The following is a 24,606-nucleotide window of genomic DNA, read 5'->3' as shown; positions in this document are numbered from 1 at the left end:
GTGTTGGCTGTTGCCTTTTTTTTTTGCTTAAAAATCTAAAGGAAAAGAGGTCAGTGCCCCTGATTAAATAGTCAGATATTGCACGCTTTAGAAATTCTGTGGCACACCAGTGTGTCATAGCACACAGGTTGAAAATCGCTGGGCTAGAGAGATTTTGGAAGTTATGTGGTTTCTAGAACTTTATATCATTACTCAGAAGACAACTTGTCAACCAATTTCCAACTAAACTATAAAACAATTTATTGTTTCATTTAGCTGATGAATTCCTTCATTAATTAAAATTTGCATATAAGCAAAAGAAAAACATACACATCTTTGGAAAGAGACATTATTCTATTAACTCCCACACACACACACACAAGAAAGCTAATCTTACACAGCTGTCTTTTTCTTCAACTAAATTAACAATGCTTATTGTATTCTGCCTTCCAGATGCTGAACAACATGTTTCATGTTACTATGCCTCGGTTCTGACCTGGCAATAATGCTAAGGAACTTAGCAGGAAATCTAGCCTCCAGATACTCTTATCTTGGGATATAGAAACAAACAAAAAATTATGCTCCAAATTACTTTATTGTTGAATTAAAAATGCTTATTAAAACTGCTGTGAAGGGCATTTCTCTCTTTTTTCTTTTTTAAACTTTATTTTTATTGTTGACACTATTACAGATGTCCCCAACCCCCATCCCTCTGGCCATCACCACACTGTTGTCTGTGTATACGGGCTTTAGGCATACATATTCTTTTGTTAATCTCTTGACTTCTTTCATCCAGTCCTCCCTACATGCCTGCCCTCTAACAGTTGTCAGCCTATTCCATGTATCCATGCCTCTTTTTCTATCTTGTTTGTCAGTTTATTTTGTACATTAGATTCCCCATGTAAGTGACATCATATGGTATATGTCTTTCTCTGACTGGCTTATTTCACTTAGCATAATAATCACCAGGTCCATCCAGGCTGTCCCAAAAGGTAAGAGCTCCTTCTTTTTTATGGCCATGTAGTATTCCATTGTATAAATGTACCAATCTATTTTATCCAGCTACTGATGGGCACTTGGGCTGTCTCCAGATTTTGGCTATTGTAAATAATGCTGCTATGAACATATGGGTGCATACATTCTTTCTAATTGGTGTTTCAGGATCTTAGGATATATTTCCAGGTGTGGGATTGCTGAGTCAAAAGGCAGTTTCATTTTAAATATTTTGAGGAAGCTCCACCCTGTTTTTCATAGTGGCTGCACCAATCTGCGTTCCCACCAACAATGCACCAGGGTTGCCTTTTCTCCACATCCTTGCCAGCACTTGTTTGTTAATTTATTGACAGTAGGCTTTCTGGAAGGTATGAGGTGATATCTCATTGTGGTTTTAATTTACATCTCTCTGATGATTAGTGACATTGAGCATTTTTTCATATGTCTATTGGTTATCTGTCTATCTGTATGTCCACTTTGGTTTTGCTGTGCAGAAGTTTTCTAGTTTGATGTAGTCCCATTAATTTCACTCTTTAAAAGAGAAAGGTGTCCTAAGCACTATTTGAAATAATTTTCTACAAGAGCTTCACAATAAAGTATAGAATAAAAGACAGTTGTAAGAGAAAGCTACAATTACAGCTTAAGATCCACAAAAGCTTTATAAAGACATAGAGAAAACTCACAAAAACATATATAATCCATAAGTTTTCTCTCATTTTTATCCAATAACTATTGGATAAAATACATTGAGACATATTTTCAAATGATATCAGAGAGGGAAAAAAGCCACCATGAAATCAAGCAATGGAGTTTAACAAAACTCTTCTATACAGCTATGTAAATCAATAGTACTTTCTCTAGAATAGAATTAAAGGCACACATAATGCATTATAATGCAGAGTGTGCCAAGACACTAAGATCTGTAAATGTCAACAATACTGTAACCCACTTTGAATGGAGTCAGATATAATGAAATTCCATTTATAGTGAAATATAATGGAAGTTTTAAATTACATCAATGGAATGTAATGCACAAAATATAATTCCAGTAATGGTGAATGTCTTATTAGAAAGAAATTTTGGTGAAACGATGATTTCATTGTACGTCTCCCAGATTCCTCAAAGGGAGCATTCAAAATAACATTAGATTTTAACAGCAACACTTGAATAACTGGATTGTAATAAATTCCATTTTTAGTCCCTAATATATAAAAGCATATAAAATCTAAGTAAAAGATTGAAAATAGATGTGCTATTAATATAAAACAACACAGCATGCAAATTCTAAGTTGTGTCTGGTCATATTTATGAGTAGAATAGAAAATTAAGTAAACACTTCAATTAAGTGGAGAAAGAAGTAAGAATTAACTGAACCACACACACACACACACACACACAAAAATGGACGTTTCCCTCCGGAGAACATGAGAAATCATCATTTTTTTACTAAATCAAAAACCATGTTACATCACCTACAGATTCAAATTTCAACTATCATAACCCTACCATCCCTAAATATTGTTATAATACTGTGATTTTCATATTAGCTTTCTCCTTTTCTAAAGAAAAATTGCTACTTTCCATATTAGAGAGAATTTATGTAGAACTAGAATGCATGTCTGGGTTTAGACAACCTGGGATTCTATTTTATCACTTCCTATTTTTATCAAGCTAAGCCACTCAGGGGATACCCCTTACTCCAAATACAGGAGTATCTTGTACAACTTCATGCAAAAAAAAAAAAAAAAAAAAGCTTTCCACAGATGAATAGAATGGTGGTGAAGGCAATAAAACTTCCTAGATGCCAGATGTTACACAAATGTAAAACATATGATAGCAGCATGGTGAAAAAAAGAGGCTGTAATTTAGACTATCAGACAGGATTTGATTTTCTCTCTCCATGGAAATCAAGATAACCAAGTTATGTAGTAACTTAAATTTAGACATTTAGTTTATAGACTCTATCTAAAAGTTATATTAGCTAATCAGTAAACAGAATTTTTAAGTTTTGATATTAACTCCCAGTTTTAGTAGAATATTTAACTTGAAATATTTAATTTGCTAGTATGCTAATAGCTCCATAGTTGAATGCAAAGTTTCTTTATTGTTTGGTTCATATTGTCTTTTCAATCACTTTACTTTTCTATCTATGAAGAATACCCACCAAGGAAATAAGAATTAAAGTGTCACTCCATGTTTCTATTCCCTTTAAATAAATTCCCAATTGAAAATGTTGCAATGACCTCTTAATTTCCCACAGAATTCCATCACTTGGTGCTTCAATTGTTATTTAAAAAATAAAAATAATTTCAGCACAAATACCACCTCTCCCACACTCTCAACATATAAAGGCATAAATCCAGGAAGAAAAATAAGAAAAAAAAATCAAGAACATGATATGATGAAGACTTACACTCAACATTATGATCTAAGGGGCTGAGGGGACACACATGATCAGATTTAGGGTTCATCACTGAACACATGGAGGAAATGAGCTTCTTACTCTATTTTAAAAGAAGAAGAGGCGGTATGGTGTGCAAATGTAGGGTGTGCCAAGGAAAGAGGAAAGTTTTGTGATGGCTCAAACAACTTAATAAAGACACGGAGGGAGGGAACTGTCTTCACAAAAAGTGAGTGAAAACAGATTTGGAAACAGTAAAGTGGGAATCCTTTCCACATTATAAGCTTGAAAAGTATGGAGGCATGAGGAAGGAAACCGGTGGGGAGTCTTGAACATTGGCTTCTATGATATATTTTAATGACAGCTGGTGGTCTCCTGGAACATCACTTACACTGAAACATTTAGTGGCAACATCATGTTTTAGCATTCCAAGATCTTACACCTTTTCTTCGGGTCCTGGCTAATTCTATCTTTGGTTTCCTTTTTTTGTACATGAGCAGAGATTTTAACTGCCTGTGTTGGATAGCATCATGCTCTTAACTTTGTCCATAATTTTCAACACTTAAAAAAAAAGTATGTGTGTTTTCCTAAAAGTTAACTCTCTTTCTGTTATTCTATCATTCATTATTTAGTGTGCACACTGTATATGCCAGGAGAGAGAGAGAGAGACGCTATGCAATGATCTTCACCTAATTTTTTTTTAAATAATGGAATTTAGCCAGGCCAAAATTTTATTACCTTACTCCAAAGTTTACTGAAAGACTTACAGTTATCTTTAAAGAAGTGATAAAAATTGAAACAAAGCACAGATTAAGTTCTGATTGTAAAAATAGGTAACCTTTCAAAGTTTGTTTCATAAAAGAAGTAATCAGATTAATGCATCATTGTGTCATTTTCAACACAGTATCTAAACTTTAGCTCTAATGAAATGAACAATAAGAAAGAGAATACCAACAAACACACATATTCATATGGGATTATGAATAATTTATTTTTGTTTTAATGTGCACATTTGTTTTAATTCTCAAAGAAACCTATGGCATTTTCCTAAGAACAATCCTATCTAATAAAAGAGTAACATGCAAATTGACCATCACTCCAACACACAAGATGGCTGCCCCCATGTGGTCAAAGATGGCTGCCCCCTTGTGGATACAAGATGGCTATGACAAGATGGCCAGCAGGGGAGGGCAGTTGGGAGGGACCAGGTCTGCAAGGGAGGGCAGTTGGGGGCAATCAAGCCTGCAGGGGAGGGCAGTTGGGAGGGACCAGGCCTGCAAGAGAGGGCAGATGAGGGCAATCAAGCCTGCAGGGGAGGGCAGTTGGGAGGAACCAGGCCTGCAAGGGAGGGCAGTTGGGGGCGATCAAGCCTGCAGGGGAGGGCAGTTAGGGGTGACCAGGCTGGCAGAGGCGGGAAGTTGGGGGTGACCAAGCCTGCAGGGAAGGGCAGTTGGAGGAGACCCAGGCCTGCAGGAGAGAGCAGTTGGGGGGTACCAGGCCTGCAGGGAAGGGCAGTTAGGGGTGAGCAGGCCTGCAGGGGAAAGCAGTTGGGGGGTACCAGGCCTGCAGGGGAGGCCAGTTAGGGGCAAACAGGCTGGCAGGGAGCAGTTAGGCATCAATCAGGCTGGCAGGGGAGTGGTTAGGGGGTGATCAGGCTGGCAGGCAGAAGCAGTTAGGGGCAATCAGGAAGGCAGGCAGGCGAGCAGTTGGGAGCCAGCAGTCCTGTATTGTGAGAGGGATGTCCTACCTGGATTGGGCCTAAACGAGCAGTTGGACATCCCTTGAGGGGTCCCAGATTGGAGAGGGTACAGGCTGGGCTGAGGGACACCCCCCTCCCCCATGCAAAAATTTCATGCACCAGGCCTCTAGTGGGGAAATATAAAAGGATATGTAGCAGTTCCCTGAGTTGTTTTCAGGTATTGATGATCTTTTATTTGTGGAATATAATTGAGATACCAAAAGTAAATTTAAAAAAAGTAAAAAGAAAGAAAAAGAAGGTTTTACAAAGATGCAACTGAGCTTTCCAATGATAAGATAGTTGAGGTAGAATACTCTGGAATGCAATTACTGAAATATGCTCTATGAATGGGAGGTTTGGGCCAGGTGATAAATCTAAAATAACCCTACATTTGGTCTATTGGTCTAGTCCCGTGGTCAGCAAACTGCGGCTCGCGAGCCACATGTGGCTCTTTGGCCCCTTGAGTGTGGCTCTTCCACAAAATACCACAGCCTGGGCGAGTCTATTTTGAAGTGGCATTAGAAGAAGTTTAAAAAATTTGGCTCTCAAAAGAAATTTCAATCGTTGTATTGTTGATATTTGGCTCTGTTGACTAATGAGTTTGCCGACCACTGGTCTAGTCCAATGGATTAGAGTTTGCTTGAAAAATATTAAATAGTATTTTATTCATTCATTAACTCTGCTCAACACTCTCCAATACCACCCATCTCCCTCAGACTGAAAGGCAAAATCTTTACAAAGACCCAGCTCTTCCCGTTCTCCTATTATTTCTCTGACCTTCTTACTTTGTGTCAGCCTTAGACCTGTATAAGCCTGTTCTCCATGTGAGAGTACTTATCTTCCACCTGCTATCTGTGTGAATCACTCCCACATCACCTTCAAGTGTTTGCTCAAATGTGACCTTCTCAATGAGGTCAACCTTTATCACGCTATTGAAAATAGCAGCCAACCTCCCTCCACTCTTAGAACTCCTGACTCTTCATTCCTGCTATTCTTGATTGTCCAGGAATCTCATGGCCCACTACATTCTATGGAATATAGATATTTGTTACATTACTGATTCATTATAGAGCCATCGTATTTTATGTCTCCTTAACTAGAATATAAACTCCACAAGAGCAGGGATTTCTTTGTTCTGTTTTACTCACTGAACACATTCATCCATTAACCACATTTCAGTACACACAGGCCCAACCCCACCAATTTCCTGCGCAAATTCTGACCTTTGAACTGAGTCTTACTAATTGGTTCAGCCCAGAATTAGCATCCTTTCTGTCTGCCTGGTATATACTGAGACTGGAATGAGTCTTGAGAACCAATTGAGTTCTGTCTTTCTCTAACCTCTACTTTGTCTTCTCATTCACTACAACTGGGCTTCTACCTAAGTTGCTGCTTAACTACGCAGTTTAAAGTTGTGATTGTACACAAATCCTAAACCTCAATCTTCTGTTTTACAAGCTAAATAATTTGGGCACTGACAACACTTTCTTTCTCATTTTTTTCACAATCTCCAGCTGCTAAATAAGGACCTATTGCAAACCATACAGATGACCTGGAGTTGCCATTCATTATTATTATTATTGTTGTTGTTGTTGTTGTTGTTATTATTATTATTATTACTAGTGACCCGGTGTACGAAATTCATGCACATTAAAAGGGCATTAATTAGAGGAAATAATTTAATATTGCTATTTGCCCTTTCTCTATAATAGAAGTGTCAGAGATGAAAGAAAATTAGTAAAATGTATATGAAAATCTTCCTCCTGTCAGAGTCTGGGGCACACCACAGGACCCAGATTCAAGTCCCTGCCCACCCACATGCACCTCAAAATCGCATGAGACCCAGACCTGGCCAGCCCCCGCCCACATTGGGCTAGATCCAGACCTGGCCAGTCCCACCCTTGTTAAGCCCTGCCAGGCAGGGGACATAGCCTCAGGTCCCCTGGCCTGGCGCCAGGACAGGGGGCGTGGCCTGAGCTTCCCCAGCCCACACCAAAGTGGGGGGCATGGCCTGAGGTCCCCCGTCAAGCCCCACCAGGAGGGGGGGTGCAGCCTCAGGTCCCCCAGCCCAGCACCAGGAGGGGGGCGCAGCCTGAGTTCCGCCAACCCAGCACTGGGGGTGCACCTTGAGGTCCCCCATCAAGCCCTGCTGGGTGGGTGGTGTGGCCTGAGGTCCCCTGTCAAGCCCCGCTGGGCAGGGGGTGCGGTCTGAGGTCCCCCGGCCTGGCACCAGGGTGGGGGGCATGGCCTGAAGTCCCCTGTCAAGCCCCACCTGGTGGGGGGTGCGGCCTGAGGTCCGCTGGCCTGGCACTGGGGCGGGGGGGAGCAGCCTGAGGTCCCCTAGCCCAGCATCAGGACAAGAAGCACACCTTGAGGTCCCCCGTCAAGCCCCACTGGGCGGGGGCATGGCCTCAGGTCCTCTGGCCTGGCATTGGGGCGGGGGGCGCGGCCTGAGGTTCCCCAGCCTGACTCCAGGGCGGGGGTGTGGCCTGAGGTCCCCTGTCAAGCCCCGAGGGGGCGGGGGAGGGCATAGCCTCAGGTCCCTACTGATTGCTCATTAAGGCTCCTTATGGGAACTTGGCCTCAGCTGTGCGTGCAGCCATCTTTGTGACAGAGTGATGGTCAATTAGCATATTCCCTCTTCATTAGACAGGATTACCCTGCTTGGAAACTCTTCCAGCCATGCTGCACCCACATGGTACAATCCTACTGGAGAATTATGTTGACTAGAAACAACCTTACATTCCATGCATCCTTTGGACTGTGTAATTTAGACAGCTAGCCACCCCATTGATCATGCCATGTATGTATAGGCTAGGTTAAAGTTAATTTTCCCTATTCTGGAGCCCACTAGGTTCCAATTCCTCCTCTTCCACTGTGGTCTAAAATTGTGACCCCATAACTGTAAAGCAGATTATGAAAGGCGATGTGAGATATTATATAAAGTTCAAGTGAATTTTTTCTTATAGTTCACTGCCAAATCTATTTGAATTGAAAGAAAGCACAATGATTTAGTCTTTGAGGTCCAAGTAGAAATGTCTAGCACATTAGTCATTGTCAATGAATAATCAGTATTTAATAAATGTATGAGTAAAAAAAGTGACAATTATCTGCTTTATATAAATAGAGACTGAGAAAATACTGTAAAGTAAAATCTAGCAAAAAGTAAACTTTTTTGAGTAATACCTTTGCAATATAGTTGAAAGTTATAAGAATTACAAATCCTACTACTTCAGAAATTCTTCCTATTTAACTAAATCCCTCCTATAAAATATAGACTCATGCCCTCTTATAGCACAATACCTAGGAATAACTCTTGGGATACCTATTTGAGTTTTTACATAATTATATATAAAGGAGGTAAACATTGTAGTTATTAGTGAAGGTGACAATTATCCCATATTTTAGGAGCTGTGGCAACTGAAGTGAATTACAGAATAATTGGTAGAACATGTACATAATCCCTAACAACTCTTGAGTTCATTACTTAGCATGAAATCCTAGCATAGAAAAGTTCTAGAAATAAGATATAGCAGCAATTTGTATACATTGTGTAAGAATAAATATTATAATATAAAATATGTCATTTAAAAAGTTCTACCACACCTATAACATTTTAGTCAATGTTGAAAGTTTTTATCCTCAGCCATACATTTATATGTTATGAATAATTTTTACTAAACTATTATATCAGTGTGTAGTGAACAAGCTGACAAGTTACACATGAAGCAAAAGATGACACCCCAAAAATTTCATTTCAGGTTTACAGCTACAATAAATCCCCTGAAATGTTCTCAGGTAATTTATAAAGTGTTTTTTCATTTTATAGCACAGGATGTTTTAGAACTGCAATTGATGGTGAAGTGGAAATTCCACATTAAATTTTAAACATGTGTGCCAAAAATATGTGAAGATTGTCTCAAATATGTCTTTATTTTAAATCCCAAAAGGCATCTAAAAACACACATATACATTTAATATTTTCTTGACATTTTTAAGAATTCAGAAGTTTAAATGCAAGTTTGAACTCCAAAAAATAATAGAATGCAATCCTAGAATATTGGACTTGGAAAAAGACTGGAGACTTGACGAGTTCTAACTTCTCTGTGGAGGCATTTCACCAAATCACCCCTGTATCTCTACTCACTGTATGAACACTTCCAGAAGCTAGGTGCTCCAACTCAACCCAGCTATTGCTGAACAGCTCAGGATGGGGAGAGGGAGCATGTTTCCCCCCATTTATTGAACTCAGACATTCCTCTCAGCCATATACTTCTACCTGAGTTCAGGCTTAGGAAAGGCATTTAGCCTCTTTTCCATACAACAATCTTTACAAAACTCTGAGAATATCTGTTATGATTTCCTAAGTCTTTCTCTAAACTCACAGACTCTTCTTGGAATAACCCGCCTACAACAATATTTTCAGACCCCTAACTAAGTGTACTCCACCTCCTTTGAATTTACATCCATTTGTCAATGAAGCACTTGTGTTTTAACAACCAGACCCATCTGCTTCTATGAGTTTTAATAAAAGTAAGTCAGTTAACATTTCACCAAGTCACACTATCTATTCACATTGAACTTATTGCAATTCAGACTTGTCTTTCCTATTCCTGTCTTTGTGTCATTCCTATCTATATGTATATAAAACCCTAATATGCAAATAGACCGAACAACACAACAACCAAACAACAAGTTACTATGCCAGGGGGCATGCGTGGAACATGGCAAGCGTCAGCTGCAGAGGGATGGTGAAGCAGGTGAGTGGGGGCGCCAGACCAAGGCGGGGCGCTGGTCGCTGTCATCAGGGCGAGCCTCTGGTGGTTACTGAAAAGTCTTTGCTCCTGCTCACTACGGTCCCGCCCGGCACTTGCACCTGTGCCAGCGCCAGCCCTGCTCGCACCCGCTGCCAACACCGGAGCCGCCGCTTGCACCTACTGCCGGTGCCTGGCACCGGCCCGATCACCCCTGAGGGCTTCTCCACCTCCCTCTGCTCCTGAGGGGCGATCAGGGCAGCAGCCTCCACTTGCACCTGCTGATGGCGCCGGCCCCGCTCACACCCACTGCTGGTGCAGGCCCCAATCACTCTGTGCCGTCAGCGCATGGGAGCGGTGGTGGCGGGAGCAGGGCTGCCAGTGGGGGCACGGAGGATGGGCTGAGACCCGCCCCTGTGCCCACCGCAGCCTCGCGGCCCACAGTTCCTTTCAAGGTGCATGAATTCATGCACGGGGCCCCTAATATACTTATATAAAGGAAACAACGAATTTCTAGAATAGGGCATATGAAATTATTTAACATCTAGATACAAATAATAAAACCAACTTCAGTATGTGCCGTTCATTGTCGATGCTACAGAGTCCTTTGAAGTTCCTGAATCTATTTTTGCCAGCTTAGCTACCAAATCAATTTTGGACCACCTGCAGTTCTGCTAAACTTGGATTTTATGCTTTCCATCAAGCCATTACCGAGTCAAATGAACATAAGGAAACCTCTCTCACACTTCTAGAGACTTCTTACCAGATTAACCTTGATCCACTCTGCAATATTCTTTGGTAGCTACTTGTAATCAGTTGTGATTTACCTACCATCACATTGCCATTTCCACATACCATTCACAAGCATGTCAGGGAATGATTATATGTATGGCCTTACTGAATTCCAAAACCACTTTGATTATCATTCTCCTATTTTGTCAATCTTAAACCTAGTTAAAGAGTTGCTTTGGAATATCATTCTTTTTGAATCAATGTTATTCATACTACAATTCTGCATACTATAGAAACTACACAAGATTTAAAAAACAAATAAAATATCTGGTTAAGGTTCTAACTCAATTCAACATTTAAAAATGATTACTTTATGTCAACATTCTTAATAAATTGGCACTGTACTAAAAGAGGAACCAGAACTCATTCTAAATAATTAGTGCTTGGCCAGGAAGGTCAGATAACCAAGAAAATACTTGTATTGAACTCACATCCAGTGATTTTTACTGAGAGCTTGATTTAGCCTATAACAGTGGTCGGCAAACTGCGGCTTGCGAGCTACATGCGGCTCTTTGGCCCCTTGAGTGTGGCTCTTCCACAAAATACCACAGCGTGGGCAAGTCTATTTTGAAGAAGTGGCGTTAGAAGAAGTTTAAGTTTAAAAAATTTGGCTCTCAAAAGAAATTTCAATCGTTGTACTGTTGATATTTGGCTCTGTTGACTAATGAGTTTGCCGACATTGGAAAGGATACAGGCCTCAAAAAATAAATGGAAAGAAATCTTGGTACTATAAAAAGAGAATTTTAGCATAAACTAAACTAAATTACTTCAGTTGTTAAAAATTAGCTTATTGTCAACTGCATCAACTTAAGTCACAGCTCCTCTAAGACTCAGGTTTGTTCAGTAGGAATAACTATAGCTGAAGGTTAAATAAGCTCATGTATGTAAGGCATTTTTACATCATGAAGCATGATACAAATTTAAGATATTATGAAACAAATTTTACATATTTTAATATTAGCAGATTTTAAGCATTTATCCTTGAATGAATCCTGAAAATACTATAAAGGAGCTATAAAATACACAACATATTCTAGAATGTAGAATATAACAGTCCCTAGTACACTCAATACTATAGTTATTTTGCATAGAATCTCTTAGGTATAGTGTCCAAGTTTTCTCTGAACAGAATGGCATTATAAATGCTCCCTCTGTATCCACCTCAACCTGTACCCAGACCATAGAAATCACAGTTAATTTTGTCTGATGACAGAGAGAGAAAGAGAGAGAGAGGTGGGAGGGAGGGGTAAAGAGGAATGGAGGGAAGAAGGGGAGAAGAAGGAGGGAGAGAGGGAGGGAGGGAGGGAGGGGGGGAGGAAAGAAGAAAGGAAAGAAGAATGAAAGGGATGAGGAAGGGGGAGAGGAGACGTGGGGAGGGGAAAATAGGGGGTAGAAAATAAGAGAGAAAGGGGAGAGGGACAAGTTAGGGAAAATCCTCATGAACCCACTTGGTCCCTACTCTGCGTGCTTTGCGCTTCTGCCCCACTGCAGTAAACAGAACGATTGGTACTCCTGGCCTCTCTTCACTCCCAGCTGCCTAACAATATTAAGTATTGTCTGTTATTAAAATATATCATATAACTGAGCAAGATAATACTTAAAAGTCATATGTTTATAAATCATTGTCAGAGATATTCTCAAAATCACTGTCTCGTGCATTCTATTAATTAAGCCACACTGACCTCATTTTACCTCTCAGAGAAGGAAATGCAAAAATAGAAGAAGAAGAAAAAATCATATAGTGAACTTAGGTCATTTTTATTCTCGGCATCTTAATCAAGGAGTTATTATTGTAGCAAGGAGCATAGGGTATTTTTCATTCCTTTTTGAATAAAATAGCACTGCTAGAAACACTATTATATTATCAGAGGAAAAACTATCAGAACTACTAGCATATCTTTATTACAGTTAACTAAAAGAGGAAACAGTATATTTCAAACATTTGGCAGGTTCAGCCTCATCAAAATTTTCAAAAGCTGCTAACCTCCAGCTTTTGTACATCTGGGTAAATATTTTCATATCTGAGACCAAACCTTAAATTTTTCTTAATTATTTTACTTTGATGCATAGTTTCCAACTTACAGAAATGTTTGCTGAAATAATGTACTATAAATTATGTTTTAAAATACTGCATATGTGCTTCTTTTAAAATTCATGATCATAAAGTAACTCTTCAAAGTCTTCCCAGAGTTTCAGAAATGATATGCATTATAAACATTAAGGCTCTCTGAAGAGAATAGTTTGAGTTGCATTAAAATACAACTGTTTTCCAAAGTCCCCTGAAGCATATGTCTGGCCATTGTGGTCTTAATTAAAATAGGGTGACACAGCAGTCTTGTCTGTATTTTAAGCAAGGAGAAATTCCACTATATAATAAGTTACCTGAGATAGGATGTGGGTAAAGAAAATAGGAGGCTGAGACGCCATTGCCATTAAAGAAAAAAATCCATGTACTTCACTACTTTACAAGCCCTGTTCAAATTGTTACAAAGTCCCTTAAAAGTGTGTATATATCAGCTGCCTTCCACAAAGTTCCAAGATGAGCCACTGCTTGAGAAACTCTGCAGGGAAGGAGTCTGACTTGAAGAAACTTTGTCAATTGGTTAAAAGTTTGCCTCTTGGGGAGATTTTGGGAATCAATTTGCAGGATGTCTAGTGCTGGCAAGTTCTCTTAGAAACGAACAATGAAAAGCACATCATGTTCTTCGCGGGGAGGCAGGCAAACCCCTCTACCCAACTCCGGGAGTGGAAAGTGAACTTGCTCCAAACTTCGTCCCTCTCGCCCCAAAGCGCACTCCCCATGTCAGAGGGAGAAAGCGGTCCCAGGCCAGCAACTGTCTGGGACCAGTGAGGAGCCTTGGCCCGGCCCGACAAAGGATGTAACCCACAGCCCGTGCCTTGACTGTACCTTTTTGCGGATGCGCCTGTGGCAACCGCTGCCGCCGCTGCGCCTGGCCGCCCCCGAGGCCCCCGCTGAGCAGCAGGACCAGAAGGACCCCGGCGGCTCCTGGCATCGCGGTGACCCCGAGCGGATCCACTTCTCAGGAGCCTGAGGAGTCCCTGCTGCTCGGTCCCCTGCCCTGGCGTGTGAGCCGAGTGAGCTGCAGCTGCTGGGGAGGAGGAGACAGCCCCCACTGGCTTCGGCCCAGCCCCTGCTCGGAGGGTGGGGGAGAAAGAGGACACTCCCCACCCTCCCCCTCGCGCGCCCTCGCCCCGCAGAGGGGCAGGCACAGGCCCTTAAAGGGTCCCGGTGAAAAGGTCTTTCCTACAGTGATCTTGCCCTCTGAGAAGGGATCCTTCCTTGCTGGCTCTGCTAGCTGAACTTCTAGGGAAAAGAAAGGCATTGATGTGGAAGAACTTCGTGATCTGTGAAATCCCTGCGCATGGAAAGCGTGCTTTGTGGAAAGTCTGCACAGCTAGGAACTTGACCGAGGCCGGGTAGATGTGGCTCCTGGGAAAGGCCTGGCAAAGCCATGTGCAGGCACTCTGTGTCCAGGTGACAAAGCCCACATGGCATCTTACCTGAGGGCGGGAGCAGTCCCTGGTCCCCTGCAAATCAGGCCAGGGGAGTACTGCTTTGCAGAATGCTGGCCGCGCAGCAAAGGGGGGACAAAATAGAGTCCCTGGCTCCACTGAAGTTCTCAGGACCAATATACAGGTTAAAATTAAGGTGTTCAGCTCAATCACCAGTTATTTAAAGAAAATAAAAAGACCTTTCCACGTGTTTGCTTTCATGCTAAAAATTTTATGTCTTCCAATCCCGATTTCTTCCCTTTAGTCAATATAATTTTTGCAAGCAGCTTTTGCCACTCTAGGTGCAGGTGACACTCCTTCCTAGTTGTGTGGTCGTTTGTTTGCTATGTCTGTGATTCACAAGAGTGTTTGAAAATGCGCCTTACTGGTTTTTATGAGCCTTGCAGGCTGTCTTTTCGTTTTACTCGGTGATTGACAGGACCACTGGCATTAGTGTTCTGTGAGGGCAGAGTGCTAGTTGTGTCACAATGGGTGGGACAATTCCACACCATAAATTATCCTGCAGGGACTTCTGAATGGGCCACTGGGCATTCATTTATATTAAAAAAACAAACAAACATGCATTATATTTCATCAAGTCTAATTTAAGTCTATTTTGCACATAAAAATTTTTGCATGGTTTTTACTTTCTAGGATGCATCTACTGTATACATCAAGGAAATAATATACTAGTACTTGTTTTTTAACATTACCAAGTTTTGTTTATCATTTCAGAAAATTGCATCACTGATAACAACTCTGCCCATGGCATTGTCTCCAGGACACAATTAATACCCCTCTGTCACATTAATGGTGACTCTGGGAATAGGTTTGGGCTTCTATTTCATTTCACCTACTAAAGTCATGTTGCACAAGTATTTATATATTGAAATACAAATTGTTTTGTATAGATGATTTATTTTCTTTTTTATTTATACTTAAGACATCATATTGATTTTTAAAAATATTATATTGAAGTTAGGTAATTATCTAAAATACCTCCTTTATTTTATTGAAAGGAAATTTATTATAGGATTGATTGAGAACCACTGGCAAGATGCTGCTGAAGTTATTAAATATACCTCAATAGTATCCATGTTCCTTAGTTCTGTTAATGCTGGTACTTGGAAAATTTATAATCATTTTTTTCCTTTATTGTGGAAATTGCCAAATAAAATCTGGCCCAGGACTCGAGACTAAGACATAATCTCTACTGTCAACTCTACTTATCAGGTTCAACACAGGGGAAAACGACAAAATTTTTTAACCAAAAGTAAGATACAGAATCAGTATTATCAAAGCTATATTTATTTTTTCAAATAAACCTAATGGAGGCACAATATACACAAAACAAATGCACCCATTTGATGCGTTTAAAAAATGTAAACTTCCATTTGACAACTACCCCCAATTAATAGATAATCTATCCCTAGCCCGTTTGGCTCAGTGGATAGAGCCTCTGCTTCGGAATGAAAGGTCCCAGGTTCGATTCTGGTCAAGGTTACATGCCGGGTTGCAGGCTCAATCCCCAGTAGGGGGCATGCAGGAGGCAGCTGATCAATGATTCTCTGTCATCATTATGTTTCTATTTCTCCCTCTCCCTCTCTGAAATCAATAAAAAAATTAAAAAAATAGATAATCTATTTCTATCATTCTTCCAAAGTTTCTTTGTAGTAATTCCCTCAAACTCCACCCCTTGAAACAGGCAACTACTGTTCTGATTTCTGTCACTATAGATTATTTTAGCTACTCATACATTTCATGTAAGTGGAATAATAAAATAATAATTTTTGTGCCTGGTTTCTTTCACTGCAGCTCAATGCTTTGAAGGTATAGCCAAGTTGTTGCTTTATTTCAGTAGCTTATTCCTTTTCACTGCTGAATAGTGTGGATATATCACAATTTGTTTACACATTTACCTAGTGAAGTACATTTGTATTGTTCCAGTTTTGAGCTATTAAGAATAAAGCTATTATGAATATTTGAATACAGGGTGTGTGGGCATATATGTATAGTCCTCAAATCCTAAGAATGATATTGGGTTGTTTGGTGGGTATATAATTACCAGGAACTGTTTTTCAATATGGCTATCATTTTAAATTCCCTCAGTAATATGAGAATTCCAGATGCTTCACATTTTTACCAACACCGAACATGATTTATTTTTAGCAACTCGCACAGTGGTATCTCACTGGTATTGTCATTTGCATTTGTCCGAAGATGCTGAAAATGTTTTCATAGGCTTATTGGGCATGTCTATTACTTCTTTTGTGAACTGTGTGCTCAGATGTTTTGCTCGTTTTCCTACTTGTTTTATTTGTTGTAAGTTGGAAGATTTAAATGTATCTATTATAAAGAAAAGTCCCTTGTGAAATATACTTTATATAGCGCATATTCTCAGTTTGGGGCTTCAGTCCTCAGTTCCTTGACAGTTGTTGGAGGAGGTCATGGAGAGGACCTGACTGCAGGTTGACCTATGAGCCAGACCCCTCCCCACGCTCTCCCTAGACTAGAAGCTGCTTCCAGGACACAGCCTTGAGATAACAGTGTGTTGTTGAAATCATCTGCACAGTATTTGTGACAGAACCCAGTGAAGGCATTGATATAAACTTAAGATTCTCTGTATGGGCAGGTACAAAGATTTACTCGTCCTGTGGCCACACATGACAGCCTGTTAGGTAAGTGTCCTTGCTTATTAAATCTGCCATCTACCAAAACGGAGTTGTCTGCCTTTTTCTCTAGTCTCTCCTAGCCCTCCATGTACAGGGCTATGATCAGTTCTTATTCTGTTCATTTTTTAAATTCTTTTTCTCTCTGTGCTTTAGTCTGTTTAGTTTCCATTGATGTATGTATGTTTATTAGTTCATTTGGGCTGCTACAACAAATTACCATAAGCTAGATGCTTAATCCTATATAATAAAAGCCTAATATGCTAAGTGTCTGGTTGTCCAGTCATCAGTTCAACCATTCAAAGCATACTATGCTAATGATATGCTAAGGCCATTCAACTGCTTGCTATGACATGCACTGACCACCAGGGGGCAGACGCTCCAACTGGTAGGTTAGCTTGCTGCTGGGGTCTGGCTGATCAGGACAGAGCAAGACAGGCTGGACATGCCCTGGAGCCCTCTCACAGTCCCTCCCTGGCTGGCCAACCTCCTGTGTCCCTTCCCAGCTCCGGTGGGGTTCCTCAGCCTGGCCTGTGCCCTCTGGCAATCCAGGACCCCTCAGGAAATGTTGGAGAGCCAGTTTCCACCTGATCCCGCAGGCCAGGCCAAGGGACCCCACTGATGCATGAATTCATGCACAGGGCCTCTAGTAAACAATAAAAACTTATTTATCACAGTTCTGGAGGCTAAAAGTCTGAAATCCAGGTACTGGCAGATTCAGTGGCTGCTGGGAATTAACTTCCTCAAGTATAGATTGCCTTTCTCTCACTGTGTCCTCACATGATGGGAAGGCATGAGCTCTCTAAGGTCACTTTTGTAAGGGCAATAATCCCATTCATGAGGGGTTTGCCTGAAGCACCTCCCAAAGGTCCCACCTCCAAGTATCATCGCCTTAGGGATCAGGTTTCAACATATGAATTTGGGGAGTGGGGTGAGCAGCATAAGCATTTAGTCTGTAGCACTATGTGTATTTATCTTTCCTTCTGTAGCATCTAATCTGCCTTCAAGCCCATTCAGTAAATTTTTTTATATTTCATTTTCTCAGTCTAGAAATTCTATTACTTTTAATTTTTATGGTTTCCTTTTCTCTTCTCATATTCAACTTTAACTGCAACTCTTAAAATATTTAAATGTTTTGAAGTTCTTACCTGCTTATTCAAACATTTTGTCATCTCTGGTTCTGTTTCTATTGACATATTTTATTCTGAATAGTGGTCACATTTTCCTACTCCTTTGTGTATCTAGCAATTATTTACTGAGTATTAAATATTATAAACTTTATGTGTTGAGTGTCTAGAGGCTCTGTTATCCTCCTTTCAAGAATGATGATCTTGTTTTTTGGATTAGCATGATCCTTTCTGTGTTAGTTTTTAAGCTCTGTTAGGGTATAACTAGAGTAGCCTTTACTCTGGGTCTAGTTTAACTCTCCTATTAAGAATGACTTACATAATTAATGACTCCTCCAGAATTGTAGAATAATAATAATAATAATATCTTTTCACTGCGGCTGGTTGGAAATGACATATCTCCTGGTCCTTTCATTCAACTTCAACTTCCTCATATTTTTTTTTTTTTTGCATGGTTTCATAAAGCTTCAACTTTCTCATAAGAAGTTTGATATTCAGTCACAAATACAAGGGAACCCCCCACATAGGTTCCTGGAGCTTTGTCCATCATAACTACCCTCCTCCAGTACCATCCTGCATAATTTTAAGTTGCCTCCCAAACCCATCTCCACCTCTGCAGCTAACAAGAACTGCTATTCTGCTTGGGGTTTTTCTCCTTGCACTGAGTTTATAAGCTGTCTCCAGGCAGAAAGTTGGATAAATTTCTAGGCTAATATAGTGTGTTTCTCTTTTTACAGGGCATACACTTTTGTACTATTATCCAATATCTTAAAACAGCATTTTTATATGTTTTTTCAGTGTTCTAATAGTTTATATATATTTAAAAAAAAACAAAAAAAAAACAGTGCCAATTAGCTCTTCATGGCTGGGAGTAAAAGTCTCAAAGTTACACATTTTAAATAACAATAAAAAACACTAGATACAGATATAGTGATAATTTATCTTAATGATTTAAGAGCTGTAACAAGCTAGAGCAGTTTTGAGAATCATAGGCTGAAAATATTCTATTATTCTTCACATTAATAATGTCACCTTTGAAATGAATTACAGTGTTTAAAAATTTTTCCAATTATATTTTAATAACTCCTCACAAGTGGCACTTTAAGGAAATATGAGATCAAGAACAGGAATAATAATTTTTGTTAACCCAATTAATACTTTTTACAAACCTATGAAATTATGTCAGATTAAGTTATTATTGACATTATTAATAATGATGATATCATAGCAATACTTAATAAGATTAGGGACATATTTACTAAAATACATTCTACAAGTAATCACAAAATTTTAGTTTGGCAATAAACATGCAAAATTTTTATTTAAAAATATTATTAAAGGTTAGAAAATTAAAAATTTTATTTACAAGGGTAGGAAATCCCCCCAAAAAAGAGTGTCTTGTCTTTATATAAAAAATGTATGTAATTTAAAAAACTGGCTTATTGTAAAAAGAGCAAACTCTTTGAAGCATTATTTTATATTTTACCTTATGAGAAAATAACTACATTATATTATTAAACTTTATAAAAATGTACTAATTTTAAAAAACTTCCAATGTATTATACAGTACATATAATATAGAAATCTGTTAAAAATGAATTACATGGTCAATACCTAATTTTAACGTCAATTATGTCTAATTTTTAAATTATTTTTTATTTAGTGAGGAAAATATATTAAAATGTAAGTTCCTGAATACTTTCACACAAAAACATAGAATCTTTGGAAGAGTAAATGACATGAGAGAAATCAACCCCACAGGCTAATCACAAAATACAATTATTTTAAGTGGAATTTCTATAACTCTACCTAGAAAAAGGGAGCTTATAACTGTTAAGATTTTAAAATATATAAAAATTAAAAATTAGAATGTAAAATAAAACAAAAGAAACATGAAAAGTAGAAATATAAAATTTAATATATGGGAAAAAATGAATTAAAATAATCTATGAATAATAAATATAATGTAGAAAAATTTATGGGTTTTTTAAACTCTATCTCTAAAGAGAATTGTTTTTTCCATGCAGAATTTAAGACCAAATATAAAATTTAAGATTTTTGATCTAGTATTGTACGTTCAATTCTACTCAAAAACTCATTTAAAGTTTATTAAAATTAGTTCTAGAATTTTTTTTGGTTGAGGGAATTGATGTAATTTTATACTTAAGACACTGAAAGTTTTTAAGATGAGCAGTAATATAATCAGGTCTCTGTTTTTTATAACAATATTATCAGTATAAAGGGTTGACTGGAAAAGATGAGTAAGGAAAGTAGAATCAAATGAACCTAGTAAAAGAGTATTGTGTCATTTATTCATTCAGATCATGATAGAGTGCCTGCTATGAGCTAGAAACTAGACACTGTGGCTACTATAAAAAAACAAAGTAGACAAAGTCCTGCTTCATAGCACTTACATTCTAGTGGAGAAACAAATAATAAAGTAATAAAATGTTAAGTGAGTCATTAGAAATGGTTATAACACTTATGAAGGGAACGAACAAGGTGATATAACAGTAATTGCAAGGTGAAGGCTCTATAAATAGGGTGTCAGGAAACTCTGTCTGAGGAGGTGACACTTAAGCTGAGATATGACAGAGCACAGGACTCCAGTGAATGCAGGGTCATACAGAGGAGAAAAAATATTTTGGAGATCCTTGAGAGAGTGAATTAATGAGACTTGGTAACCAACCGGATATGGGGATTTAAGGATTATTCTAAAGTTTCAGGATATAGCAACTGGCTGTCTGGCAGTATTAATAACTGAGATAGGGCATACAGGATGACCGCCAGGTCTGAGTTAGATATGTTGAGGTAATAGCCATGGGAGATGTTCAGTTGGTTATTTCTAGTTCTTTTGAAGGTATGCATGTCAATCATCCCATGAACAGACTAGAGTCAAGAAAATAGATTTCTCTATTGAGGAATAGGTCTGAAAGAAATAATAAGAAGACATAGCTAGCTTAGAAACAAGTGGAAGTATACAAACTAATATCCTCATTTCACCATAAATTAGTACAAACACTCAGTCTTTCATTTATTCAGCTGATATTTATTGAGGGCCTACTATGTGCTCAGCATTGTTCTGAGTGCTGAAGATACAGCTGTCAACAAAACGAGCAAAGATCTATTTCTCTATAGGTTTCAAACTTTTATTCTGGGGAAGGATAAAAGATAAAAATAATAACCATAATGAATAATAAATTATATGGTAGGTAATAAATGCAATAATAAATGCAGTGCACAAGGAGATATAGGGTTGGGGCTGGAAGTGAGTGCCTGAGGTAAGCCTCTGTGAAAATGTGACATTTAAAGTGAGATTTGATTTGAGAGGGAAGATGGAAGGGAAGAGATCAACCAAAGAACTTGTATGCTTATATGCATAACCCATGGACACAGACAATAGGGTGGTGAAGGCCTGGGGTGGGGTGTGGGTGGCGGGCTTGAAGAGGTCAATGGGGGAAAAGGGACATATGTAAAACTTTCAACAATAAAGATTTAAAATAAGAAATAAAGTGAGATTTGTCTTATTCCTGTGTCTCTAAAAAACAGACTTGGTAGAACACATGTTTTTGCTAACATTTTATTGGGCAGTCCAATCCCAGGGAAACAGGAACACTGGGAAAATGGATTAAAGCAGGGGCAGAGTGATTTTGAGCTGGACATAGCTTCATGGCAAAAGGATTGCAGGGCCATGCAAGACAGTTTCAGAGAGATCACACGAAGCTACTCTGCCTCCAAAAGGAAGAAAAAGAAAAAAAGAACTTATCCATTCATTCCCATCCCTTTTAGTCAATGTTTGCCATTTAGGAATTAGCCCCTCACACTTCCAAGGTACACATGTGCGGGTGCTTAGTAAAATGGAGAGCTGTGCCTATATCTTGAAGGTTGGTGGTAACGTGGAACCTCAAAACAGGAGGCAAGAGGGAGTTTGCACCCAAACATTAAAGAGGAATCGGGAGCAGCAGATACAGTGGAAACACCAATCTAAAGCAGAAGCAGCTGTCAAAGCCGTAACCCGGCTCCAGGCCTACGGGACAGAGCAAGCCACTACTCCAGTTAGAAAGCAGAGCATGTGCACAGATCTGGGGAGTGTATAAACTGAGGCCAGTGCACACTTGAAGACAGTGACAGACAGAGGAAGAGGTAGGAAAAGTGGTAAGAGACAGGTTGGGGGTAATGAGGTCAGGTCATTTTTTTCAATCTGACGAGGAAAACAGAAAGTAGGATAGAATAACAAGGTGGTAAAGGGTGATTAATCAGTGGCAGTGAGCAAGGGGTGTGTTGCGTGTGGGAGGGTGAGAGAGATATATGGCTAGGGTTGGAAGAAGAGCATTATTTTCCTTGTCTGAGTTCAGAATCATTTAAAGATAGACAAAGAAGTCAGGTAGAGGAGACACAGCAGGTCCTCAAATAACGTCATTTTGTCCAATGTCATTTCATTATAACATTGATGAGATGCCATAGGAACATAACTCTGTTTATACACTTATCCTATGGTAAAATTGGTTTTGTTATATCTTGTTTCCAAGAACCTATCAACAACATTAAATGAAGACTTGCTTATATGATAGTACTGTTGGAGAATATCACCTATCTATTATAATAAAAGGGTAATATGCTAATTATACTAGACATCCTTCCAGATGTCCTTCTGGATGACCTTCCGGATGAAGCTGGGGCTGTGAGGGAAGCCCAGGTCCCGGGTGCCAGGGGAAGCTGGTGCCAGCAGCTGGGGTAAGGAAGGCCTACTCTTGCACGAATTTCGTGCATTGGGCCTCTAGTTACTACATAATGGTGTATCCATGGGAATCTCTCAGTTCCCAATCCCCAAGTTAGATATTTATCCACCTACTTACAGTCAACTTGGGGGAACTACAAGTATAAGCATCCTCACAGAGCGCACCCAAGTAAAACTTACTTAGGGGGTGGAGAACCTGAGCAGCAGGCAAATACCTAAAATAGAAAAAAGCCTTAGCTTCATACACCCAATTCATCCTCCCCAAATTATCACCCAGATAATCCACTCCTCCTCCCAGGGAGAAGAGAGAGAGAGGCAGGAGTGTTAACCCATGTCCTTCACATGGGAAGACAAGAGAAAGGAGTGGGGGCCACCCCTTCTTACACAGAGAAGACGAGAAGACGAAAAAGTGGATATTTAAAAGCCTTTGGGGTCAGCCTACCACAGAAGAGATAACAAAATTTCAAAGAACAATTAATTTGCAGTTATTAATATAAATTATAAAGCATATGATAAGACAGTTTCTACCACTTTAAAGAAAATTTGTTCCTTTCAGATTATTTTACATAATTTCTACAGTAGATAAACTTAAAGCCCTTATATAAAACATAAAATGCATCATTAACCTTGAGTTAGAGTTTTAAGAATATAGAATGTTCCCCGATCAGCACTCTTCTGAAGGAGAAAACCAGGGTTGAAATTTATATTACGTGTCAAATAATGTTCTATAGAATCCAAATATTCCACCAATCTATTTTGCTTTATATCATATCATAATTTAATAGATCAAAATGTTGCCGTGACCTACATGAAGGCAAAAATTATAAAAGGGAATATATAAAGGATGACAAAGTACTTGTAGATTCATTATGTAACTAGTGTAGTACTACGGAAATTCTCAACTGAAAGAACACTTATATCAAAAGAGGTAGTGAGGAAAAATGATTCGACAGACTTTCTTAATTTTCAGTTAGTGAGCAAAACGCCCTTACATAATTCAAACACCCTGTTCTTATCAGAACACATATCTCAGAACACTCTAACTGGAGTAATTTGGGGGATGGCTGGAGGTGATACTCAGGAAAAGCATCAACTTTAACTTTTTTACTTATTTGATATTTCCTCCCTGTTCCCACACTAGAGAAATAAACAACTTAATACAACTAAAAATCTTCACTCCTAGCACATTTCAGATGCAGGCCCTGCCAGCGGGCAAATTACCTCCCCACTGTGTTGAATTTAGGGTTGCCCTGTGACTGACTTTAGCCAGTAAAACAAGAAATGCAATATTTGATATTTGTCATTCTGTGTGCTTCACCTTGCTTTCCCCCCCACTCTGTCATAAGGACTAGAGATATTCCAGAGAATTCAATACCGTGGGCCTGGTTCTTCTAATGATACGTAATGTAAGTAAGATATAAACATTGATCTTGAGAGGTTGAAGTTGCTGCTGATTGCATCAGAGAATACCTATTCCTACAGATAATCAGGAATCCCAGGAGAAAGGAGGAAAAAAAAGCCTTTGGTCTACTTTCCTCCTCTAGATTAAAAGTAAGTAAAAAAAAAAACACACACACACACAAAAAAACACTTTTTAATAATTATTCCTAAGTGTTTGAATTGACTAAAACAGAAAAATGATCATCTCACTTAGTAATCTCTAGACTGAATCCCTTACCATTGTGCTTTTTCTGTAAAAACTGGTAATTGCATACTAAATATAGAAGCTTCCTTTAAGTCTTGCCTTTTAAAAAAAAAAAAACGACCATCTGATATCTGATCTGGATCTATCTGAATGACCATTTATTAAAAGAAAACAAAATAATACCCACTTTTTCCCACTAGGAGAAAAATGCATTATTCTCTGATTCCTTAATCAAAGAAGCTTCTATTTCATTTTAC

The 24,606-nt window shown here is 39.0% G+C and overlaps 1 protein-coding gene across 2 annotated transcripts in view; it reads right to left on the bottom strand.

Annotated features, from left to right (window-relative positions):
• Positions 1-14,060, bottom strand: part of LAMA2 (laminin subunit alpha 2) — a 519,987-nt gene extending 505,927 nt beyond the window's left edge. For both annotated transcript variants that reach the window (XM_080664727.1, XM_080664728.1), the window contains exon 1: positions 13,566-14,060. In XM_080664727.1, coding sequence (XP_080520853.1) covers positions 13,566-13,671 — 106 coding nt within the window. In that variant the 5' untranslated portion in view covers positions 13,672-14,060. The remainder of the gene's footprint in view (positions 1-13,565) is intronic.
• Between the last annotated feature and the right edge of the window lie 10,546 nt (positions 14,061-24,606).

Source organism: Plecotus auritus (assembly GCF_963455305.1).
Source record: "Plecotus auritus genome assembly, chromosome: 4".
In the NCBI taxonomy this organism is placed as follows: Eukaryota; Metazoa; Chordata; class Mammalia; order Chiroptera; family Vespertilionidae; genus Plecotus; species Plecotus auritus.
Note: the sequence above shows the minus strand (reverse complement) of the source record. Positions and strands in the feature narration are given on the sequence as shown.